The following is a 23,057-nucleotide window of genomic DNA, read 5'->3' as shown; positions in this document are numbered from 1 at the left end:
ATTTGGGCTCTTCTTTTATGATGAACTCCAATCACAGAAGTGATCAAAAAAGAATGAATGGAATTGAAGACAGTGAGCCAACTGTGATTACTGTAATAACTTAATTTGTGTCTGGAGGATTTGAAGTACCAGAATGTTTTTGGAACATACTTTATTATTTTCCACAATAGAATGCATTGTATTTCCAGGTACTATCATAGAATTGTTATTCATTTAACAAAAATGTGGCTGTTTTAGCAAGAAATTATACTTTTATAATGAAAATTGACTAAAAAATACAATGAAGCATTATCTAAAGAAAATACTTTCTAAGTATCAATGTTTTCCCATATTTTCTCTTATTGTGGAGCATGGACTTTAAAGATTATGTATGTACACACATATTTTAAATTATATTTAAAAATCAAGAATGCATCCACTATAAGATCATTCCATTTGCTTCCAAATTATCTGTGAAATAATCGCATTAAGCAAGAAGGGATTTTTGTTTCAAAAAGCAAATATTTGAGAAATATTATTATATGTCTTAAGATCTATGTGATCTAGGGGCTGGGGAGATACTTCGGTCAATAAAGTGCATAAGACAAAACCAAAGGACCTGAGTTTGCTCCACAGCACTCATGCAAAAAATCAGACGTGGCAGTGCTAGGAGGTAGAGACAAGCTGATCTCTTGGGCTTACTGGCCAAGCAGCCTACGCTAATGTGGGGGAGGGGATTCCAGTGAGTGGCTGCTTCAAAAAACAAACAAGCAAAAGCAAACACACACACACACAAAGGATGATGGGTACTGGGAAACAGTCCTCAAGTTTTACCTCTGGCCTACATATGCACACACATATGTGCAAACACAAATACATATGTACATACACATAGATACATGTACACACACATACATACATGCATACATATATATACACACACACACACACACACACACACACACACACACAATCACAGACGATATGATCATTGTTTAATTTATTGTTATTTCCTCAGTACTTCTTAATGCCCAGAACAGAAACAAATGTGTTTTAAGACCAGGGTGGTCATAGTAATGAACTGACAGAATTTATGTCTTTTTGGGAGTTCTGGCGACTGTCTCTTTATGTTCCTTGGAGCAGAGTGGCTGAGTCCCCTGCATAGCAGAACAGGAGACTGATGAGAAGCCAGAGGAAAGCAACATGGGACAAACAGACGGCAGAGCACAGACGCCCCAGTGAACAGCCATGGCCTCTTTGCCCAGGGCCAGCACCAGCCATGGAAAATGAATCCATGCATTTCCTTGTATCTTCTTTAAATCCTAGTCAGCCCTTTGAAGATCTTTCTAGAAGTATCTTTCTTTCCCTGTGTTTTGCAAAACCAGAAGGTTAAGGAGGAGTGTTGCACTTTCTTACCTTTGACCCATCAACCTTCTCTGCCATCCTCAAATCCATCTGGCCTGGTGAAGTTTACACGAGGCTGGGAGCATTTCTTTAACCAGTCACCACTGTCCTGCTGTCTTTTTGTAATATTTCCAGTTTTCTATTTTATCAACACACCTCATTTTTGAACTGCTCTGTGGGTTATTACTGGCCTCAGCTTTTCACTTTGCTGGATGAGGAAAAGTGGAGAGAAAGCCTCAAGATTACATATTGCAGAAACTATTTTGCCCTTAATTCCAAATAGAATCTTCCCTGTAGATGTAGTACAGACAGGCTTGAGCAGGGAGATTGGGGGGGGGGGTAATTTTGTGTTGACAATCCCAATTTTAACAGAAAATGAACCATTGGTGAAGCTGTTAAACTTTAATAGTGGTTCATAATGGATTTCTGCAGCCACTTTTCTGTTTTCCTTCAATAACTAGAAAGAAATAATGGGACATAAGTTGTTTATATTAAAATTGTCCTTTGTATTAAGTCTCCACAGGTAAAAGTCCTGCACGTATTCAGAACATTCACTGGCTGGGCAGTTACTGTTTTCTTTCTGGTATTTCGTTGTTTGTCCATGCTGCCAAGGCCTAAGCCGTGTGTGTGTGTGTGTGTGTGTGTGTGTGTGTGTGTGTGTGTGTGTGTACATCTGTGAAAGTCATCTTGTATAAGCTCTTTGATATGTTACAGAATCATCATCCATAAAAGAATAGACTTTGTTCAAATAAACATAACAATGGGAAAAAATTTCTTCTTACACTCTAATCTCAAGTAAGAAAAAAATAATGCATGACATTTAAAATAATTTAGGTGTGTGTGACCTGATAAGTGAGTTCAATTCTGGTCCTTTCACTGTTTCAGCACAAGATATTTGATAACTAGCAACCTTCAGTTTCCTTCTCTCCAAAAGGTACTTAATAGTTGATAATATTTGCCCTTATCACCACTTATTCCTACATAAAGAGACAGAGACTCCCTTAGCTAAACATGTTTTATAAAACAAACTCTTATGGTAATAACTTACCAAAGTAAAAATGGAATCTTGTGTACCGTATTTTCTTAATTGTATGTGGAAGCTGGAAAGTCAGTCTCACAACAATATAGCCTGTAAAGGATGTTGGGGAGTAATAGGTTTGTGCAGCCCGGTAGAAGCAACTCCTTATATCCAATGGCATACTAATAACTGTGGCTGCAAACACATGTGCGTGTGTGTGTGTGTGATGATGATTATGCATACCACAAAATGCATGTGGAGATCAAAGGACAATGTTTGAGAGGCAGTTTTCTCCCTCCACCTTGTTTTGAGACAGGCACTGTCTTGTTTCTGTCATTGAACCGTGTATTCTGGCTAGCTGGTCCTCAAACTTCTGGGCGGTTCTCCATCTCTATCTTACCACCTCACTATAAGAGTTCTGGTATTGCAGGTGCCTACCAGTGTATCAGATTTTTCCACATTGGTTCCAGGGATGGAACTCAGATGGTTAGTTTTTCTGTCTCAAATAGCTAAAAGAAAGTTGGTCTGAATGCCAGTTACCTTCAGTTTATCATTACGTTACTTACATATGTGCATTAAAATGCTGTACCATATCCCATAAATATGCAAGCTAATAAAATGTATGTTGAACATAAATCTAAAATACTGCATTTAAAAACAGAGGCAACATATAAAGCAAGCTACATTCTGCAGACAATATTCTATATAGAGTAATTTTTTGTAGTGAAAATTCACTACATAGGACTCTATTGTCCTTCTCTCTGCTTTCCTTTCAGGCCTCTATTTCTCATTGTCTGCATTTTCAGTGACTTCCCATCATACATCCCTGTGTGCAATGGAAATACATGCATCAGCTCTGAATGCTTCCTTGTTTCTTCATGGCTCCCTTTCTTCCTCCAAACACACCAGACTCTTCCAAGCCTTCTTAGTTTGGTCATTCAGACACATAGATATTATAATTGCATTGTTTCTTATGATTTGAATGGTCATTGGTAAATATTGATTTCATTCTATAATAATTTAAGTCTTTATGCTGATTGAACTTACTGAAGTCATATATATCTATCAGTTTTATGAACAATACACATCGCATTTTATAAACAACTTTAAGTACATATCAGATTTTATGTTTATCATAAAGTATTATTGAACTGCAAGTTTCTATTCTATATTGATGACGGTGGTGCCTGAAATGTCTTGAGAACTCATCATTTATCATTGTCAAGGCCATTCAGAAATTGCCAGTTAAAACTCACAACAGCAGGATGCTGTACACAAAAGGTCACTGAGCTAAAAGGAATGGTGTTCTAGAAACTTGTTCCAGAGAGACTGGGTTAATTTCAATTCTCCAAACTATCATAATGAATCCTTGAATAAGTCTTTTAGTATCAATATGCTTTAGTCTCTGTAAAGCATCTCTTTGTGCTGTCAAAACAAAAATATGTCTTTTCCTGTTTAGTATCTCAGGTTCTCTTAAACTACGGTGTTCTATAGCTAGTCATGTATTTTAAATTTCATTGTCATTACCAGGAGTGTGTTCAATGAGATGCTAGTTCCTAGCACTACAAAGCATTAGCAGATAATTTACAGCCCCACACCTAAGCATCATGAATCCTGATGTGATTTCCACCAAGTTAATTCCCAGAACCTGAAGCAGTTAAGTTCCCCCGTGAGAAAATGACTCCAGATACAACCGAATTCTCAGATTTACTCCATGCTGGTCAAAGGAGGGGCGGGTATTTCAAGCACCTTCACAGTACTTTTCAAGCCCCAAGTGCTGAGCTTTCATGCCACACAATCTTTGTGGTATTCTTCTATTCTACATGGTTTCAATGTTTATTTCATTTTCACTGTGCCAAATTCCTTAAACATCTAAAGACATAATAGAAAGCTGTTCTGTTGTTGGTGATACTGAAATTACCCTGCCTTGAAGTCAGACACAACTTTACCCAAATCTTAAGAACTGCAAAATGCCACACATAATTTAAATCTATTTTAGAGGAGATGCATTTATGGAGACAATGGGTGTGGATAACTATTGATTGTCTTGAGACATGTTTTCTCGTTTCAAAAGCCCGTGGTGATTCCGTCTGCTGTTCTGTCTTGACAGGCACGAGTATATTCACAGTCTATGAGGCTTCGTCTCAGGAAGGCTGGGTGTTCCTCATGTATAGAGCAATTGACAGTTTCCCTCGCTGGCGTTCCTACTTCTATTTCATCACTCTGATTTTCTTCCTTGCCTGGCTTGTTAAGGTACGAGGAAAACAATGTGCTCACAGTGTGTCTGTTTTATCATGTTCAGCATGTGTCTTTTTTTGTTTGACTTTATTGATCACTAGGTTGCTCCATCTCCAATGTTTGCTAAATGTGGTTTGCATTTCCTTTCAGAATGTGTTTATTGCCGTCATCATTGAGACCTTTGCAGAAATCAGAGTTCAATTTCAGCAAATGTGGGGAACTCGGAGCAGCACAACTTCCACTGCGACCACACAGGTATCTTTTTGGCGAGATGATCGCCATTCATTCAGCCTCAGGCACCCCATCCTCATAGCAGTGAAGTCCTTGGAAAAGCTGCTGGAATGGGATGCTACAACTTGGTACTGTGGGAGAGCGGTTAAAAATACATATGAAGAAGTCCAAAGCCAGAACAGTCATCCCAGATTTTTGCTGTGGTGTGGTGAAGGTCATCTTTAAAGAGCCATGCGTGACTTCAACGTAAAACTAAAATTGCCATCCATGCTTATTATGGCCTTTGATTTAATTCCAAGACCACAAGTCCACAAAGGCTTATTGAGTAAATATAGCAACTGAAAGTTTCTATTTTTATTGGCCTTTTTTAGTATTACCGCAAGTCTATACAGTGGTCCTTATATGGAGGATTAGAAGTGTTGGTGTCATAAATGTGTTTAATTGAGAACAAACCAATAAGGGAAGACAAAACTATAAAGAGGATTTCTCAATCCCCGTTGCACAACTGTGGTTCTTGAGACGTCATCGGTATTCAGTATGGTTTCCTTTTCCCAAAAATCTAGAGATAGCATGAAATATCAAAGCAGCAGAGCATTCACCTATGTATGAGGCATTCTGACATCCTGTTATTTACTTATTTATTTTTGTTTTCACATTTTGTTGTTTAGAAACAGAAAGGACAAGCTCGCATATCTTCTAGAAAGAATAGAAAGAGAGAAAAAGAAAAACCCAGAATTATTAATGAAACAGTTTAATGCTTTTAACAATTTTTTGAGATTAAATTATGAAAAAAAAATCTGTTTGAAAATGGTTGTATAGACTACCGGTGGAAAAGCCAAAGTGAAAATTTTATATTGAAGACCTTCTGATGAGACTTTCAGCAATCCTATGTTCAAGTGTTGCTAAATGCCACAGATACCAGAATTGTTCAGTCTTTGTTACAAGTAAAATCATGTCAGTATTATTCAAATTTGACAAAAATAATTCCAACTTCCACGAAAAGAAATTAATATGCTACACAGGCTAAGCCATCAATGCCATGTTATGACACTTTTAAAGAATCCACCCAGAAAGCCCTCATTCCTTATCTGGTCCCCGTTAGCCTACTGTGAGGTGGAACAGTTTCAGGTCTTCCCTTAGGTGACAGCCTCTTGGCAGGCATGTTTTCTTTGACAGACATTGAGATGTAAATGGAACACAGAGCTGTGGATGCAGCTCTTACATGCAGCGCTCCCAGGCAATGACCTAAAATGTCCCTAAAACCATATTTTGCTTATTAAGTAACTCTGACAGATAAAAGTCACAGCTGGAAAAGTAAAGCGCCAAACCAGCTAGCAATTATAATAGAAGACAAAATGTGAAAATTTTGAACAAAGTCGTACAAAATTGCACTTAATGTGGAGGCATAAGTCAGGAATTCAAGAGGGAACGCGCCTGGATGTTCAGCAGAGGTAATCACACAGAGAACTGTGAAAAACCTTCATTAAGAAAAATGCTACTGCTGAGGACCTGGTTGCTAAGCAACCGAAGTTCCTGCAGGCTGCCTCTTGGTAAAATACCACTTAGGCAGCCTAGCAACTGGCCTCAGGCTCCACCCACCACTCAGTCACTGCTTCTAAGAGGTCCCAGATGCTTTTATGTGTACAGAAGGGAGGCGGAACATTTGCCTGCCATGACGGTTACATTTGTAAAATCTAACCTAGCTCAGAGCTTGGACTTCTATTTCATTGGTTTAAGGCACTAAATCACAAGAGTCTGATTCGGAGAAAATAGGTTCCAAAGTGGTATAATCATGATGATTTTTATATGACACAAAGGTTTTTGGACATTAAGTCATTTCTTGCCTTTATCTATAATGTGGGAAATTTATGATCACTGTGTTTTTCTCATCAAATAATTAAAGAAGACTGGGAATATTGTGTTTATCAATAATCCCTAAGTATGTAAATTTCCTATGACAATCATGGTCATAGAAATGTACATGTATATATGCATTCAGACACACATGTGTACATGATGAGGGTATAGTAGACTTTTGGACATAGGCAATCCACTAAGACTTGGCCCTAATATTTCAGAAGAAAAACAGAAACCATGATAAAAAAAATTTTAACTATCAAAGTAATATTTTTTCATTTGAATGATCTGAGTAGCCACATAGAAACAAATTAAGGAAATACAAACTTTTAAGCTTTTGCACATAGCATGTTATGGTGTGCAGCAGCAAAATGAAGGGAAACCAGAAGGGATCCTTTCAGGTTCCTAATCATGGACCTGCCTGGCCTGTGCTGGGACTAATGACTCATTCCTGCATACTTCTTGGGGTTGGTAACTGTTGTCACATACTCAGAGAGGGACTGGTGTATAGGGCAGAGGTTCACATTCCTTTTACAAAATGTGCCTTTGTTAATCCTCAATAAAATTTCTCATGTCACCATGTTTAGGGGTGTGGCCCTACAACTGGATGTTAGTATGTGCTGATGTGAGCTAGGAAACCTTTACATGCAGGAATTCTCCCTAATCTGGACCTTCACATCCCATACTGAACACCTCACTTTAGACACTTGCCATCTCTTCACCTAGATTGCTTAGGCTAAGGATAAGCTGATTTTCCTTTGTCTAGAAAAACGTTTAAGGATCCGTCAAAGCCGAGAGCCATGCCGACCACTTTTGCACTCTGTGTATACCAAGAGAGGACACAAAGGAGACAACCCATGCATACCCGAATTTTATAAAGGTTCCATGGCCCAATGGCGTCCTTTTGGAGATCTGGCAAGTAAGCCTTAGGCTTTGTGGAGAGAACATTATTCCTGAGACTTTCATATCTGACTGAGCACTCTTGCCGACAGATGCTGTCTGAATTATCATTCTCTAGCTAAGCTACATGACGGATAAGGTGGAGTAGATGCAAGTAAAGGGGTGATTTTGAGTTGTTCCTTCTTTGCCTTCCTGTCAGCATCCTTAGAATTTGTCTAAATGAACTTCTGTAAGAATGTGCGCTCCTCAGCAAGAAAAGCAGAGAGACATAAATGAAAGACGCATGAGCAAAAAATGGAATTTATTCACCCAAAAGAAAAGAAACACTCCATATAACCTAATGCTCAACTTGAGGAAAAAAATTGCTTGGTGTCCCAAAGCCAGCAATTTTCACATGAATAGGCATTACTCAGATGTGTGAGAAGGCCAGTAATGGATGCAGCTCAGAGAAGGGCTGTCCCAGATTGGTGTAACAGTGAGCTCTTTCCAGTGAGAAGCCTTGGGAGTGGATAAAGCATTTACCATAGGAAGTGAGGAGTGAAAATGAAGCGTTGTGAGACTGACTCCCTAAATGTGTTATTTTGCTGAATATTTTTTTTTCTAATTCATTTTGACATAGAGTCTCACTCAATAGCCCAGGCAGACTTGAACATATAGTGGTCTTCCTTCAGCCTCCTGAGGGTTAGTCTCATGTGTATGTACTGACATTCATGGACTAAACATATTTGATAATAAATTTGAGCCAGGTAACCATGCTCATGAGTTTAATAAATAATCTGTTTTTAAATACTTAATTAAAAAAGAGCAGAGCAATTTCAAAATAAAATTTTTTTCTGCAGTATGTATGTGTATATATGTGTGTGCATATTTTAGGTTTGTAATTTTAATTCACTTTTTTAAGATTCCCATTGCTTCTATTGTGATTTATCTGACCTCACGTCAGTGGAAAACCTGATGACTGGGATGACAAGAGTATTCCTAACTATTTTGTAAATCAAGCTGCCCATCACAAAATTCCATCATTTTTAAAGGAACAAGCTTGAGCTAATTCATGGGGCTGAAATCTTCATGCTTTCCCAACTGCTTGTACTGAGAGGGACATGTTCATGTGTGTCCCTTACATTGTGATGGATACTGTCACTCCCACTAATGATCGCTACACTATATCAACAGTGGCATTTAGCATAGCACAGTGACACTACAACCTGCCTTACTTAATTCCTAAAGCAATATTATGAAATGGGTACAATTATTGCTTCCACATTGCAGATTAAAAAATGGCAAATATGGATAATTTCGCTATCTTGTATGATTGTAGATAATATGAGACTCCATTTAGATTGCCCAGCCTTCATTTTTACTCATTGTGAGTTCCTTCCTCTGTAGTGGTATTCATCTGTATTTTAATAAATAAAGCTTTCTTGAAGATCAGAGAGAAAACAGTCCCACTGCTCAGCCTTACAAACCAGGCACTGGTAACACGCACCTTTAATCCCTGTAGCCACATTAGTTGCCGTAGAAACCGGGCAGTGCATGCCTTTAATCCCAGTGGCACACGCTTTAATCCCAGCCCCAGAGAGGATTATAAAATGGGAGGAAACAGTTCTCAGTCTCAGTCTCATTATGAGATTCCTGGAGGCAGGATCGCCATTTTTGAACTGAGGTAGAGGTAATACAGACAGTTCTCCCACACCAGGCTGCTTCGCTTCTCGGATCTTCAAATTGAACCCCAATTTCTCCTCTGAGTTTTTATTAATCATGCTTCCTTTGGCACCCAACATGGGGCTATTTTACTCTCTGATCTTCAGTGAAGCTTTATTTATTAAAATACATATAAAATGCCACTACGTTTCTTCTTTCTGTCTAAAATAAAAGAGAAGGCTATAATAATATAAAAACTACATACCATTACATATTATAGTATACATTATAATATAGCCATTGCAGGGTACTACCAGTGTCCTCTTTGTCCTATCCCCATGTGAAACTCTTAATTCTTAAGAAGATGACACTTAATGCTGGCTGACAAGGTCTACCTAAGTATGTTGTTCCAAGAAGTGTAACTGGAACATCTTTCCTAGAAGAAAGTTGTCTTAGTTAAAGTTTCTATTGCTGTGGAGAGACATTAGGACCACAGGAACTCTTATAAAGCAAAACAATTAATTTGGGATGGCTTAGAGGTTCAGAGGTTAGTTGAATGTCATCATCAAGAAGCACAGTGGCTCAAAGGCAGACATGGTGCTGGAGAAAGACCTGAGAGTTCTACATCTAGAACTGCAAGCAGCAGAGAGTTTGACACTGGATCTGGCTTCAACATCTGAAGCCTCAAAGCCAACCCTCAGTGACACACTTCCTCCAACAAGGCCATACCTCTTAGTAGTGCCTTTCTCTATAGGCCTATGAGAACTATTTTCATTCAAATCATCAAATTCCATCCCCTGGCCCCAACAGGCTTGTAGCTGTACCATAGTCCATCTTCAAAAGTCCACATAGTCTTTAACAGTCTCAAAACTGTTTAAAAGTCAAGTCTCTTCAGAGACTCGTGACAATCTCTAAACTGTAACCACCCTATAAAAACAAAATTGGGAACTTCCGACATACATTGGCATAGATATACATTACAATTCCAAAAGAGAAGAAAGGAGCAGAGTTAGAAAATACTTGCTAGAACAATATTGAAAACCTGCTGGGGAAACTCCAAAATCTGCATCTCCATCTCTAGATGCCAAATGCTCTTCAGATCTCCAACTCCTTTCAGTTTTGTTGAGTGCAACATACTTCTTTCTTGTGGACTGTTTCCACTTCCTGTTAGCAGCTTTCCTGGGCAGGTATCCCGTGACTCTGGCCCTGTCAACATCTTGAGGTCTCCAAAGCAATCCAGGCTTCACATTCACGGCTTCACCCAGTGGCTTCTCTGAGCCGTTAGTGATAACCCTGACTCATGTCTGGATTCAGCAGCTTTCCGTAGTCACAGAGGGAGTTTCTATAACCCCTTCCTTATATCCTTGACTCCAAATCCAAAATCACATGGCCGAAACTGCCAAGTTCTGCAGCGTGCTAGGGCTAGAACATGGCCTACTCATTCAATTTACAGTTTCACTAGCTTTCTGTGTTTGATGGTTTCCGTCACTGTCTAATCTTGGCTTAATCTGTAAACCATGTCTGGCCTTGAACTCAGAGATCTGCTAGCCTCTGCCTTCTGAGTACTAGGATTAAAGGTGTGCATCACTGTGCCTGGCCCTAAGCTTTTCTTTTATTCCTTTTCACTCTTCTTTAATTCTTTTTCGCAAATTGGAAGTTTAGCTTGATCTGAGGTCACCGCTCTCTTTATTCCACTTAGCGTCAGGCTTTTCTCTAATCTGTTCACACTTCTTAGTGCTGCTTTTTTCCTCTGTACATTTTGTATTTTTCCTTGCTCAACTTGCTCCCTTTCATTATAGACCTGAACAAGACTGGCCATTAGCAGCCGTGTGACACAGTCAATGCTAGGTTGTTTTGAAATGTCCTCTGTAAAGCTGTTAATCCATAATTCTTTAATTTAGTCTCCTGCAGACTTTTTGGGAAAGGGTAAAAAGCAGCCACATTCTTCACCAAAATATTAAAAGAATGATCTCTAGGCCACCTGCTAATATCCTCCTCTGAGACATCTTGAGCCAGGCCCTCACAGTCCGAATCACCCTCAGCACTACTGTTTCCCATGTCCCTACTAGATGACCCATTAAATTCTGCTTAAAGCATTTGGCTGCTTAAAGTTTAAAATGTCAAAAATGGTTACCTCTTGGGATATTGGTTGATTTTTATCTTATGCACATTTTTAGGATCACATTTTCGTGATAGAATCAAAAGACGAGAGTCATATGATTAAAACACAGGAACCATTGTACATTTTAACTAAAACCACCTATGTTATATTCTACTGTATAGGACAAATACTGAATATAAGCAGCATACGTGAGGTAGATTTGTGTCCTTTCTGGGTAAAGCTGACTAGCTCACTGGTCCAGGCTGCCAATGAGCCATCACTCACCATCACCTCTCTGCTCCACTTTGCACAGTCTCCCTTTCCATGGTTACGTAGAAGACTACGATGCCTCTTTAGCTGCAACTCTTACATCTATATCCAAGTCAGCAGAAAACAAATACAGGAAGAACAATAAAGTTCTGCTTACAGTATATAGTCAACCACCCGGTCAAAATAAGCTTCTAGGAAAGGGTAGTAACTTTTCCCTTTTTTGGAGCCTTATAAAAATGCCCTGTCATTGGAAAACAAAGAATGACCACAGTCATGCCCAGAATCCTCCCAAGAGATCTGAGCCCCTTGGGATTTTTGTCTCCATTGCCTAGCCCAGTTTCAGTCTCAAAGATCTATAGTTATATTAACCAATCTAAATGTTGCATGATTTAGGTTCCAAAGAAAATGAGATACTTTTGCATTTCTGTTACTTTATTTCAAACGCAGGGGTGACCTCCAGATAACACTTTTGCTGACAGTTAAATTGATTCATTTGAGTTTGGTCTGCTGGAGAAAAATAATTTAGCATAGAAAATTAGTCTGCCCCAATGAAAGGAAATATCAGCCCCAGGAGTGCTTTGTGCCTTGACAAGACAGTATAGAAGGAACTGGCAGAGTGTTCTACGCTGGTGACTGACAGCATAGGTTTTGACATTTGCCCGTACAAAAAGAATCCCAGAATCCTGACAGGGTCTTTAAAGTTCCCTTTAGCTGGGTTGTTTTTCCAGCCAGTCTATATTCTCAGAATGGGTCCAGTCATGAAGGATGTCCTTAGTTCTACAACCAAAAATAGCTTTTAAATTTTATTCTAAAGAGAAGGTGAGCTCTGTAATAGACATCTGGGGCTCACTATTTGTGATAACATCTCTGGTAAAGGAATCTTTGTGTAAATGTGCACCTCAATTGTTTCGTTTAAAATTTAGATATGTGGCCTGTGAGGTTATGCACTTATTTCCCATTTTAAATCATGATAGAAACTTTCCTTGCTGCAAATGAACTACAATCTCTTTGGTTAGTGTTTGAAAGTATGATTATGACACATAGGTAATGATCCATGTACTGTGTCACTCAGATTTCCATTAATGATTTCTGTTTACAATATGGGGGTCAGACCAACATAAAGCCATAAGTATTAGTAACAATGAAAATGTTTAGTGTATAAAAAACAGACTTTGTGCAGAAACAAAACAGTGGATTATTATGGTTAACATCTTTATTTTTTTAAGAAAACTTTAATTCTACTTTACCTCATTAAAACCAACACACACAAACACATGCACGCACGCACACACATACACACATGCACACACACTACTCCTGAGGAACAGTGTAAGTGGGAAGTGTCTTCCAACTGGATATAATGTTGACAAATGAGAACTTACTTAGGAGTGAACTATGTCATAAGATTATCGATCACCTAGACACCAGACTGAGCAGGTCTCAGGTTGTCCAATAGCATCTTGAAATTTATCTCTTCTAAGCCAAGATAAATGACATGTACCTTTGTAAATATACCAACTAAATTTCTGTTATTAGAAAATTGATTGTGACCTAGTTAAAATAATTACACAGTCGGTTAAGCACCCTCTCACCCTACTACCATTGAAATCCTACCCCTCTCACTCCACACGCTGAGGGGAACTCCTGATACTATTTGACATGAGAATGTTTTTAGTTAACTCACTAAGAAATATCTATTAAGATTTTTAAAAATCTTCTTACATATACTCAACTGATGCGACATAATGCTTTAGAATTCTAACTATACTTTATTGCAGAGCTAAACAATAATAATGAATATAGCCACCTAAAAACACTAGAATATTTTTCCTGCTTAGAAGAGTATATAAAAGATTACATATGCAAACTCTTTGTAAGGCAGAAACAAGTGCTCACTAAATGCAATTATTACCATTGCTCATGAGAGTGTTATTATTATTCTCCTGTTTTTAGTATTAAAATGAGCATAGCTGAAATGTTTCAGGACCCAAATATAAATCTTTAAGAAGACAGATTCTCAGTAATATTTAAACACATAGAAAGCTGCAGACAAAGCTAGAGTTCTCAGTGTTCCATGCTCAACATCTCTGACTCATCGGTCTCTTTGTCTTAAAGATGTTCCACGAAGATGCTGCTGGTGGCTGGCAGTTGGTAGCTGTGGATGTCAACAAGCCCCAGGGACGTGCTCCGGCCTGCCTACAGGTACAGCACAATACGGTTTTAAAAAATCATCCATCCTGAATTTTTGACTTTTATTTAATACAAAGAAACCCATAGGCTTCAAGCTCTAGGTTTGCCCAGATTTATCAAGAAGTCAGGGCAATGTTTTATTCTGTCCTGTATTTATAACCTAACTAGTATTCTTTTAAATGCATAGTGGGTACCTTACTTTGTTTTCTGTTGCTGTGATAAACACCTTGACCAAAAGCAAATTGGGCAGAAAGGATTTATTTGGTTTAGATATCCATGTCACAGTCTACAGAGATAAGTCAAGGCAGGAACTTGAAGCAGGAATTTAAAGGCAGGAGCTGAGGCAGTCAATGGAAAAAATGTCACTTACAGCCTTTGTCTTATTCAGTGTGTTTTCTTAAACCATCCAAGATCACCTACTGTACCAGGGCTTTTCTTTTGGCCCACCATCCAGCTCCTAAATCATGACACAGAGACTTATTATTAGTTATAAATGTTTGCCCTAGCTTAGGCTTGTTTCTGGCTAGCTCTTTTAACTTAACCTGTTTCTTTTTATCTACCTTTTGTCTTGGAACTTTTTACTTTTCTTTCCTCTGTACGACTTTCACTATGTCTTGTGTCTGGATGGCTAGCGGCTGCCTGGCTTCTTGCCCCAAGTATGTCCCTCTTTCTCTCCCCCTTCTCTCATTCTTCCATTTTCTTCAAGCTGAGATTTCTCCTCCTATTCATTCTCACTGCCTGTTAGTTTCACCATCTTTCCCCTGCCTAGCTATTAGCTGTTTAACTCTTTATTAGACCAATCAGGTACCTTAGGCAGGCAAGGTGAAACCATTGCAGCATATCTTTACATAATTAAACACACATCCTTAGATCATTAAACAAGTGTAGCATAAACAAATGTAACACATTTTTGCCTTCTTAAAATAATATTCCACAATACCCTACTAAGGGAAAGCACCACCCACAACAATTATTAATCAAGAAAATGAACCCAAAGGCTTTTCTTTTGGTCAATATGATAGAGGCATTTTCTCAGGTCTTCCAAGATGACCATAGCTTGTGTCAAGATGACAAACAAAATAACAAATGGGGATTTGATAAATGATGAATAATGGCACATGAGCAAAAGCATTTCAACACTATCAAATCAACAAAACGTTTCGTTGTCATGTTAATTCTTGTCAAAATATTTCCTAAAATGCCTGAGCTATTTAGGGCTGTGCAATACCTTCATAGGTAACTGCGAAGGAAATATATTAGCACATGATCTGTTATGCTACATGTCCAATCTCCAGAGCAAGGTGATATCAAGGTGTTTTCTTAACAAAGAACTTTTAAATTAAGCATGGGATGAGAGACTGCAAGGGCACCTGAGGTCATGGCAAGAAGAAATGGTCAGAAGATGGGGTCTGGGGTCCCTACCTGTGAAACTTCTAGATTCACTCAGATTTGTTTAGTTTTTTTTCCCCTTCAGATACTTAACTGTCTTGAATATTTACAATTTATATTGAAGATTTTATTTTTCTTTCCTATATAAGGTGCACAAATATTTTTCCCTGTTTTGTAGGTTGCCTCTTCATTTCATTGCTTATTTACATGTTTCTATCATTTAAATAATGGAAGCAAAGTTCATTATTCCCAGATGTATAATGGTAATATTAAATATTATCTCTTGGTTTTCTTCTCACCTATGTTGATTGTAATACCATCACTAATATGCAAATACAGCAGCCGCTTCTACTATTCCTGTTACCATTGTTTGCAGAGTTCCATGTTTTATTCGATTGAAAAAATATTCAAGGAATCACAGACTTGTTTGGAAAATAAACTAGCAGAGTACCAAATAAGAGACATATAATCCATCCAAAGTTATCTAAAGCCATATTACTCCCAGGAAGTATTTTCTTGATACATTCTGCCAATGCGCTGCTTGTTTGAGACCATGGTGACATGGAAATAGAAATAAATGTCTTCTATCAGAGTGGTTGTTATTGCCGTAATTGGTTCAATTTCTGGTTCCTGGAAGTGAGACTCATGAAGACAACTAGAGCGGGGTTTCAGGAGAAGCCGAGCACTTTAAGACCTTCTAATGCTGCATTACTCTTACACTCATGCTCTTTCATTTAGTAAATGCATATAGAGCTACTACAGGTTTGGGTGTAGTTTTTGTAGAGATTATGGCTGGTGTGGCTCCTACTGATGTGGAGTTTTCCCTTGCTGGAGAAACTGGTGTTAAATAACCAACATTAATCAGAGAGACTCCATTTTGCCTTCGTTTCCCAGCTCTTCGTTCCCGCCCCCAGACTAGAACTAAGAGTGTTGTTTACCACAGGTCTAAATTTGTCTGTCTGTCATAAAGCATTAAAGGGCACTTGTCTTTGTCTCAATGGTAAGAGAGTAAATAAATCACAGCGAGATAGCACCAACAAGCACACTCAAGTACTTGTTAACAGAATATACTAAGAAATAAACCTGTTTTTCATAGAAGCAAAGGCTGCCATAAAGTATTTTATGCCTTTCTCTAATTTTATATGTCTTGTTGGCACTTGTTTGGGAGACTCATAAAATAAGTTACAATAATGTTATTTTAGATTGTAGAGATCATATAATAGCAAGTAGTGTGTAAATTTAAAAATATATTATAAAGATAGCCCACCCAATATTTTATACTTTCAGAATTTTACATTTATAACTAAGCATAAAAAGAATTGGCTCAAAATCTCCTAAAAATTGGGAATATTAGAATAATGCCTCTCCTCTTTTGTGCCAATTCTTCCAAATTTGCTACATTTCTGAGTTGGTATTACATTTTCACCTTCTACCTCTCCTCTTTTGTGTCAGTTCCTCTGAATTTGCTACATTTCAGCATTGCTATTGCATTTTCACCTCCTTTTTAGCTTTCTGTGTCCTTGTCTGGCGTTTTTGCTTGTGAGCTTTCCCACCAATTATAAGTGACTGGACAATTTAGTAATATTAGTTGATGTTCCTCAGTCTTCTCTACCTTATACCAAATGTTCAACTCTATTGGTCTTCCTGCCTTTTCTTTACATTTATAGGTTGTGGAATTATGCAGATGAATCATGATATATGGTGATCCAATAATAGATATTATCTTGTTATTAGTGGCCCAGCCACTTCTGATCTGCAATTAGAAACTATGTGAATTCATTTACCATTATATGAGATTCAAATTAAAGTTGTAATCAGAGGCATACTAAGTATAATGGGAATCACATGCAGGCATGCTGAGAAAAGATTCAGTCTTATGTCCTTAGCTTGCTGTTTTCTGTTGAAGATTAATGAAAATAAATGTGCATTGCCATGAATCTTAAAACCAGAACAGAAGGATGGAAAGGCAGAACAGTGTTGTTTGACTTGATAGGTCATTGTTAAATTCTCTAACATAATGTTCCTCATGTTGTGGTGATCCCAACCATAGAATTGTTTTGTTGCTACTTCATAACTGTAATTTTACTACTGCTATGAACTTGCAAATGTCTATTTATTGATAGTTCTGCTCAGGGGCTCACAGCCCACGTGCTGAGAACTGCTGGTCTTCGAGCCTGAATAAACCAGTCCTCCCAACTGGATTATTTTATCTTTGCTCTAAAGCTGACTCTAATATTCATCTCCCATTACCACCTCATAATCTGAGGAAATTACATGGACATTTGTGTTTGTCACGATGTCAAAGAGCACACCTATTGCAGGTATCTGGAATCTCAGGTCACTGTGCATCCTGTACCTCTCTCTTCTGAGCTATGTAGTTTTTCATTTCTGTTTCTCTCAATGTACCTGTCTCCATTCTCTTCCCTAATCACTATAGCTTCATCCTGGTTCTTGCACATCACCCACAGTGGCTGTCTATGACTCTGAGCATGGTGACCTCCCACACACATTTTCAGAAGAAAAATCACCAGAAAACTTGCAAAATGCGAATGAACTGAGAGGAATGTGATGTAAGAATAGGTCACAAGATGTGGAAAACCTTGATTTCAAGAATTTAGTCATGGGAATTGATGCAAAAGCAGATGATTTAAACAAAATACAATAGCAAGAACTTGTTATTGTTGATGGGGATTGGTACAAGACAAGCAAACATGGATATGGATTTTCAAGTGTGTAAATGTTCAAATCACTTATAATTATTCTTAATGTTTGGTGTCTGTTAGAATGTTTCCACGATCATTTCTGATTCTGTTAGTTTGGTCATCTCTTTGTTTCTTTTGGTTGGTTGTGTCAGGAGTCTGTCAATCTTGTTTGTCTTCTCAAAGAACCAGCTCTTGTGTTTTTCTCTTTTTTTCTATCACATTAATTTCTGAATAAACCAATCCTGTATGAATTTTATTATTTATTGCGGGCTACTTGGTTTGGTTCTTGTTTTTCTTTTTTGTTTGTCTGTTTGTTTTGAATTTTTGTTTGTTTCTTGCTTTCAGTTTTTTAGTTGCATCATGAAGGCATTTATTTATGTTTGTTTTTTAATGTAAGCATTTGGAGCTATAAATGTCCATCATAGGGCTACTTTTAGTGTGTCTCAAGGGTTTTTGTGTTATATTTTTATTTAATTTCAGAAGACTTTTTTACTTATTTCTTAATTTGTTTATTAATTTCTTCTTTGACTTATCCATCATTCAGTAATGGACTTTAATCCCCTTGAGTTTTTGTACTTACTAGGATGTCTTTGCTCTCAATTTCATTTTATTGTATTATGATGCAATAAGTTACACATGGTTATTTCAATTTTTCTGAATTTTTTAAGATTTGTGGTCTATTTTAAAGACACAAGTCATACATAAAGGAAAATCCATAAGAATAATGGCTGCTTTCTCAATGAAATCCTTGAAATACAGAACAATCTAAAATAATGTATTCCAAGTCCCTAAAGACCACAGCTGGCGAACTAGACTAATGTACCCCTCAGAAAAAAATTTGTCTTAATTAAAGAAGAAAAAATTCAAGGTATAAACAGCCTAAAATCTTATATCCGACAAACCAAACTTAAATACAAGAAGCCATATTTTAAACTGAAAACATGAATAAATAACCAAAAGATTGTAAAAAGAAGAAAAAAATCTATAGCTCCCAAAACTTTATCATGGAGTCCTGATATTCTATCCTTTTCTTAATTCATCCAACTTTTAAAGTTTTCTTTCCCTTGAGTTGAAATTCAGTGCCATCTTTATTTCTGCTTGAGTTCTTTTTGATGTTTCTGCTGTTCTGTTCAATTCCACTTTCAAATTCCGGATTATCTTCATTATTTACATCAGGCTTATGTTTGTGGTTTCTTGGGCATCACTCAGGCATTTTTTCCTTTTAAATTCATTTTCCTTAAGTTCATTGAGATGTTTCTTCGTGTCTTTTTTCAATTCCTTGAATTCTTTAAAGAAATTTATGATTGTTCTTTTACATGTCATGTCCCAGGATTTATCAGCGTAATTCTCATGGGAGAAAACATTTTATGGGATTGGATGGCTTTGGGAGTTGTGTATGATACACCTTGAACTTTCATATTGTTTTTATTTTTGCAATGACGTTTGATCATGTTGCTTTATTCTGTGTTTGATGCAGACAGAGTAGATTGTGCCGGAACACAGGATTTTTAGGCTGGGTTGGTCATAAATGGTGGATATTACTTAAGTAGAATGAAGTAAGTTAGACAGGTGTCTGGGCCCTGATCCAAATCTGGAATTTGTAAGTAGAACTGGGGGTTGAGGGTTTTTCATGGAGGAAAGGATCAGTTGAACTCACCAAGCTAGATTCTAGGGTAAAGATGTGTAGGACTTGGCTATGTGGAGAGAATGAATGTGGCACACGAGGAGTCTGGGAGTGGGCAGGGCATATCCTGGCTGAAGCCTACAGGTAGGTGTCAAGGCAAGCAAGGGTGGCCAGGTGAAATACTGGATATAGGGCATAGGCTAAGTCCTGGAGTTGAGAAGGGTATTTGGGGCTGAGAGAATTAGGTGGACTTGCCTAGCAAGGCTCTGCTGAAAGATGTGCAGGACCTGTTTAGGAGGAGAGACTGGAATATGGCACTCGGGGTGCCTATAGATTGGGGCCAACAGACTAACAGTACCATATAGCAGTGTGATTATGGCCAGTACATGCAAATATATTTTCGTACATTTGTTGTTCACTTATGAATTTCTTCAGACTAATAAGCAATCTTCAGATTGCTAACATGTCACTTAATATAAATGATTTTCAGAAATCTCATACATTTCTAAAAGTCATATCACTTATATATTAATACAAAGAAATAAAAACATAAAATATGGGGACAAATCCAAAATATGTATAATAGATGCATGGATGCAAACTGTGCATTCTCCTGCTGTAGGATACTTGTACATTGTTTGAAGATATATTGCTGTGATTGGTGTAATAAAAACTGAATGGCCAATAACTAGGCAGGAGAGCTAGGTGGGATTTCCAGGAAGAGAAAGATCTCTAAGAAGAAGAAAGACAGAGTAACCAGCCAGTGCAGAGGAAGCAGGATGAACAATACAGAAATGAGTTATTGAGCCACCCAACAGAATGTAGATTAAAAATATATGGGTTAATTTAAGTTATAAGAATTAGTTAGGAACAATCTAAGCTAAGGCAAAGATTTCATAATTAATAATAAATCTCCTTGTTATTTGTGAACGGGCAGCCCAAAGAAAAATCTACACTTTGCTGTTATTTAGCAGTGTGAGAAGTCTCTCGTGCAATATGATGAAGCAATTTAGAAAGTTTCTTGAATGTGTGCTTAAATGTGGGTTTCAGAAAATTGAAGAGTTATAATTGACTCTTTTAGCATCAAACCCACCATTAGGTAGCCATTTAAGTGCTCTTTTTTATTGTAACATCTGTGTGAGGGGGGTCACTATAATGCGTGATGAATAGAATCGAATTAAATGGGAAAGTCATTCCTCAGCAGTGGCTATGACAAGCCTTCCCCCTGTCTCTCAGGTAACAGTTTTCATCCTTGACAATTTGATAGATGTGGCTGCATTCTAGGCGCTCTCTTCCAACACATGCAAACCCAGTGGTCTATTATCATAAGGAATATCTGACAGGAAAATGAAGGTACACATGAGACATTAAATTTCTCTGGTAACATCCCATGTTGTTCCCCTTTCTGCAAGGAAAAGAGGTAAAGGGATTTTTTTCCATGAATAGGTCAAATTATGACAAGATTATTACTGTAGTGTTTTAATGCTTTTTGAGAAATTTTCCACTGAAGGTGAAGATTGAGAGGTGGTGAACAGTGTGGTACATGTATTTTGAGTGATATCCTAGATCGTTCTTATAATGTCTAGCTTCTTAATAAACCATCCCACAACTGATAGATAATTTTAAGAACTGGTGGTACCTGTGAGGCATTAAGTTCATCTTACCAGTTAGTATCTTCTGTCTTCCTAGACCAGTGTGAGAAGATAAGGAGGTCTAGCTAAGACAATGTATCCAAGGGCCCTTTGGAACAACTTTCCAAAGCTTTTTGAGTTTCAGTTTCCTTATATGACAATCAGGAATAATAGGATCCTTCAATATGTAAGTACTAGGATTCATGTTCCTCAAATTCCCAGTATAGGGACCTCCAATTGCCCCGCACCGCGTCCTCATGTCTGTGCTCTGTGCGCTGGAACCCAGTTCACGAGCTTCAGGCAAGGGGCTGGAGGTTGAGAATACAGACGCAGAGATAGACCAACATGCAGACCTTTTAACACTGATACCAAAGCCCCCTTTTATTAACACCATGTAGACTTAAATACACTGCAGTCAATGGCCAACAGGTGATAATCCCGTCCTCTGATCCTCTAACTAGGCACAGCTTCTAGTTACTTCACTTAGAAGGTTCTAGGAGGGAAGAGCAGCTGAAAGCCAGGACTCAGTTAATCCCAACATCCAGCTGAAGGCCAGGACTTAATTGGTCCCAACATCAGAGAGTTGGTCACGCAACCTGAAGAAAGGACCATCCTTGTCAATAGCACATTCACAGCCTCACTCACCCCTTGAGGGTCATTGCTGACATTTAGGAATTTGGTTTCTGCACATTCCATGGTCAACTGACTCAGCCTCCAGGCCCAGCCACGTACCCAACCCACAATCCCCAACCCCAGGCCTTGGAAGTCAGTTTCTTTGTCCTTGTTTCTAAATCCATTCGTTTGTTTATTCTAGTTTATAGATTTAAAGTGCATTTCCTTGACGCACATTTACACTGTGAAGTGACTGAATGCAGCTAATTGGCATGTATACTTGTATGCAGACATACAGGCACGATGACATGCTCCATTTCTTGTATCGGAACTAAATTAACTGACTTAAAGGAAAATTTGAGGAGAGGAACAAAATAATAGTGTTTGGACGTCTTTCTTCCATTACTCTTTTTTTTTCTAGCATGAGAGAAAAATATGGTGAAAATTCTAATGTTCTGATCTTTATTATTATCTGAGGTTAGCATATTAACAAGGTCAACACGTCATTGTTTATGAGCCAAGATTTGATATTCTCCTTCCTGATTTTTTTCCAAATGTCAATAATAAAGTCATGTAGGGACACTGAGTTCTTAATCCTTAAATTATAGTTAAACTAATTGGGAGCATTTGGTACAGATCTTCGTTTACTTCTCCTTTCTTCCACTAATCCATAAATGTGTGGCCACAAAGTGTGAGGAAACAGGGGCATATTAAGCACTGTTCAGTAATATGGTTCAAAGCATGAATGTCCATTATGGCATTGTATTCAGGAAAGCCCATGCTGTCTTAAATTGAAGCCTTTGCAAGCAACACACACCATAGCTAAAATCAATTTAGGACATGATTTTGTTAAATTTTAGGAAATGGTCTTTTTTAAGTATTTAAGGAATACTTAAACCTGTATATACAGATCAGTATGGTCTTCAGTACAGTCTCTCAGAGTCTAGAAATATATTTGTGGGGCCCTAGTGCTGAGCAAGTCATCATATTAATGTGACTGCCTTAGTATTGTAGATTATGATGAGTCTCTATAGAGAAAAATGGTACTTAAACATGTGGTACATATGGTTTGACCTTGGATAATGAGGTTGAATACCTTTAGGACATCAATAAATTTTCTTCCCTTTCCCCAAGGAACAACATTCATAATCAGATCAATAATTTTTATTTTTTTTTTATGGTTCCTTCATTTTTTTTAAATTTATTTATTTATTGAGGATTTCTGCCTCCTCCCCGCCACCGCCTCCCATTTCCCTCCCCCTCCCCCGAT

At 37.8% G+C, this 23,057-nt stretch overlaps 1 protein-coding gene across 4 annotated transcripts in view; it reads left to right on the top strand.

The window, feature by feature from the left end:
- Nalcn (sodium leak channel, non-selective) overlaps positions 1–23,057 on the top strand; it is a 258,303-nt gene that overhangs the window by 66,899 nt on the left and 168,347 nt on the right. For all 4 annotated transcript variants that reach the window (XM_026783175.1, XM_026783176.1, XM_005355702.2 and 1 more), the window contains exons 8-10: positions 4,512–4,654; positions 4,790–4,894; positions 13,755–13,841. In XM_026783175.1, the coding sequence (XP_026638976.1) occupies positions 4,512–4,654; positions 4,790–4,894; positions 13,755–13,841 (335 nt within the window). The remainder of the gene's footprint in view (positions 1–4,511; positions 4,655–4,789; positions 4,895–13,754; positions 13,842–23,057) is intronic.

The sequence above is a fragment of the Microtus ochrogaster genome, chromosome 17, assembly GCF_000317375.1.
Source record: "Microtus ochrogaster isolate Prairie Vole_2 chromosome 17, MicOch1.0, whole genome shotgun sequence".
NCBI classification, from domain to species: Eukaryota; Metazoa; Chordata; class Mammalia; order Rodentia; family Cricetidae; genus Microtus; species Microtus ochrogaster.
The sequence above is the reverse complement of the archived record's forward strand: the minus strand, read 5'-3'. Positions and strand labels throughout refer to the sequence as shown.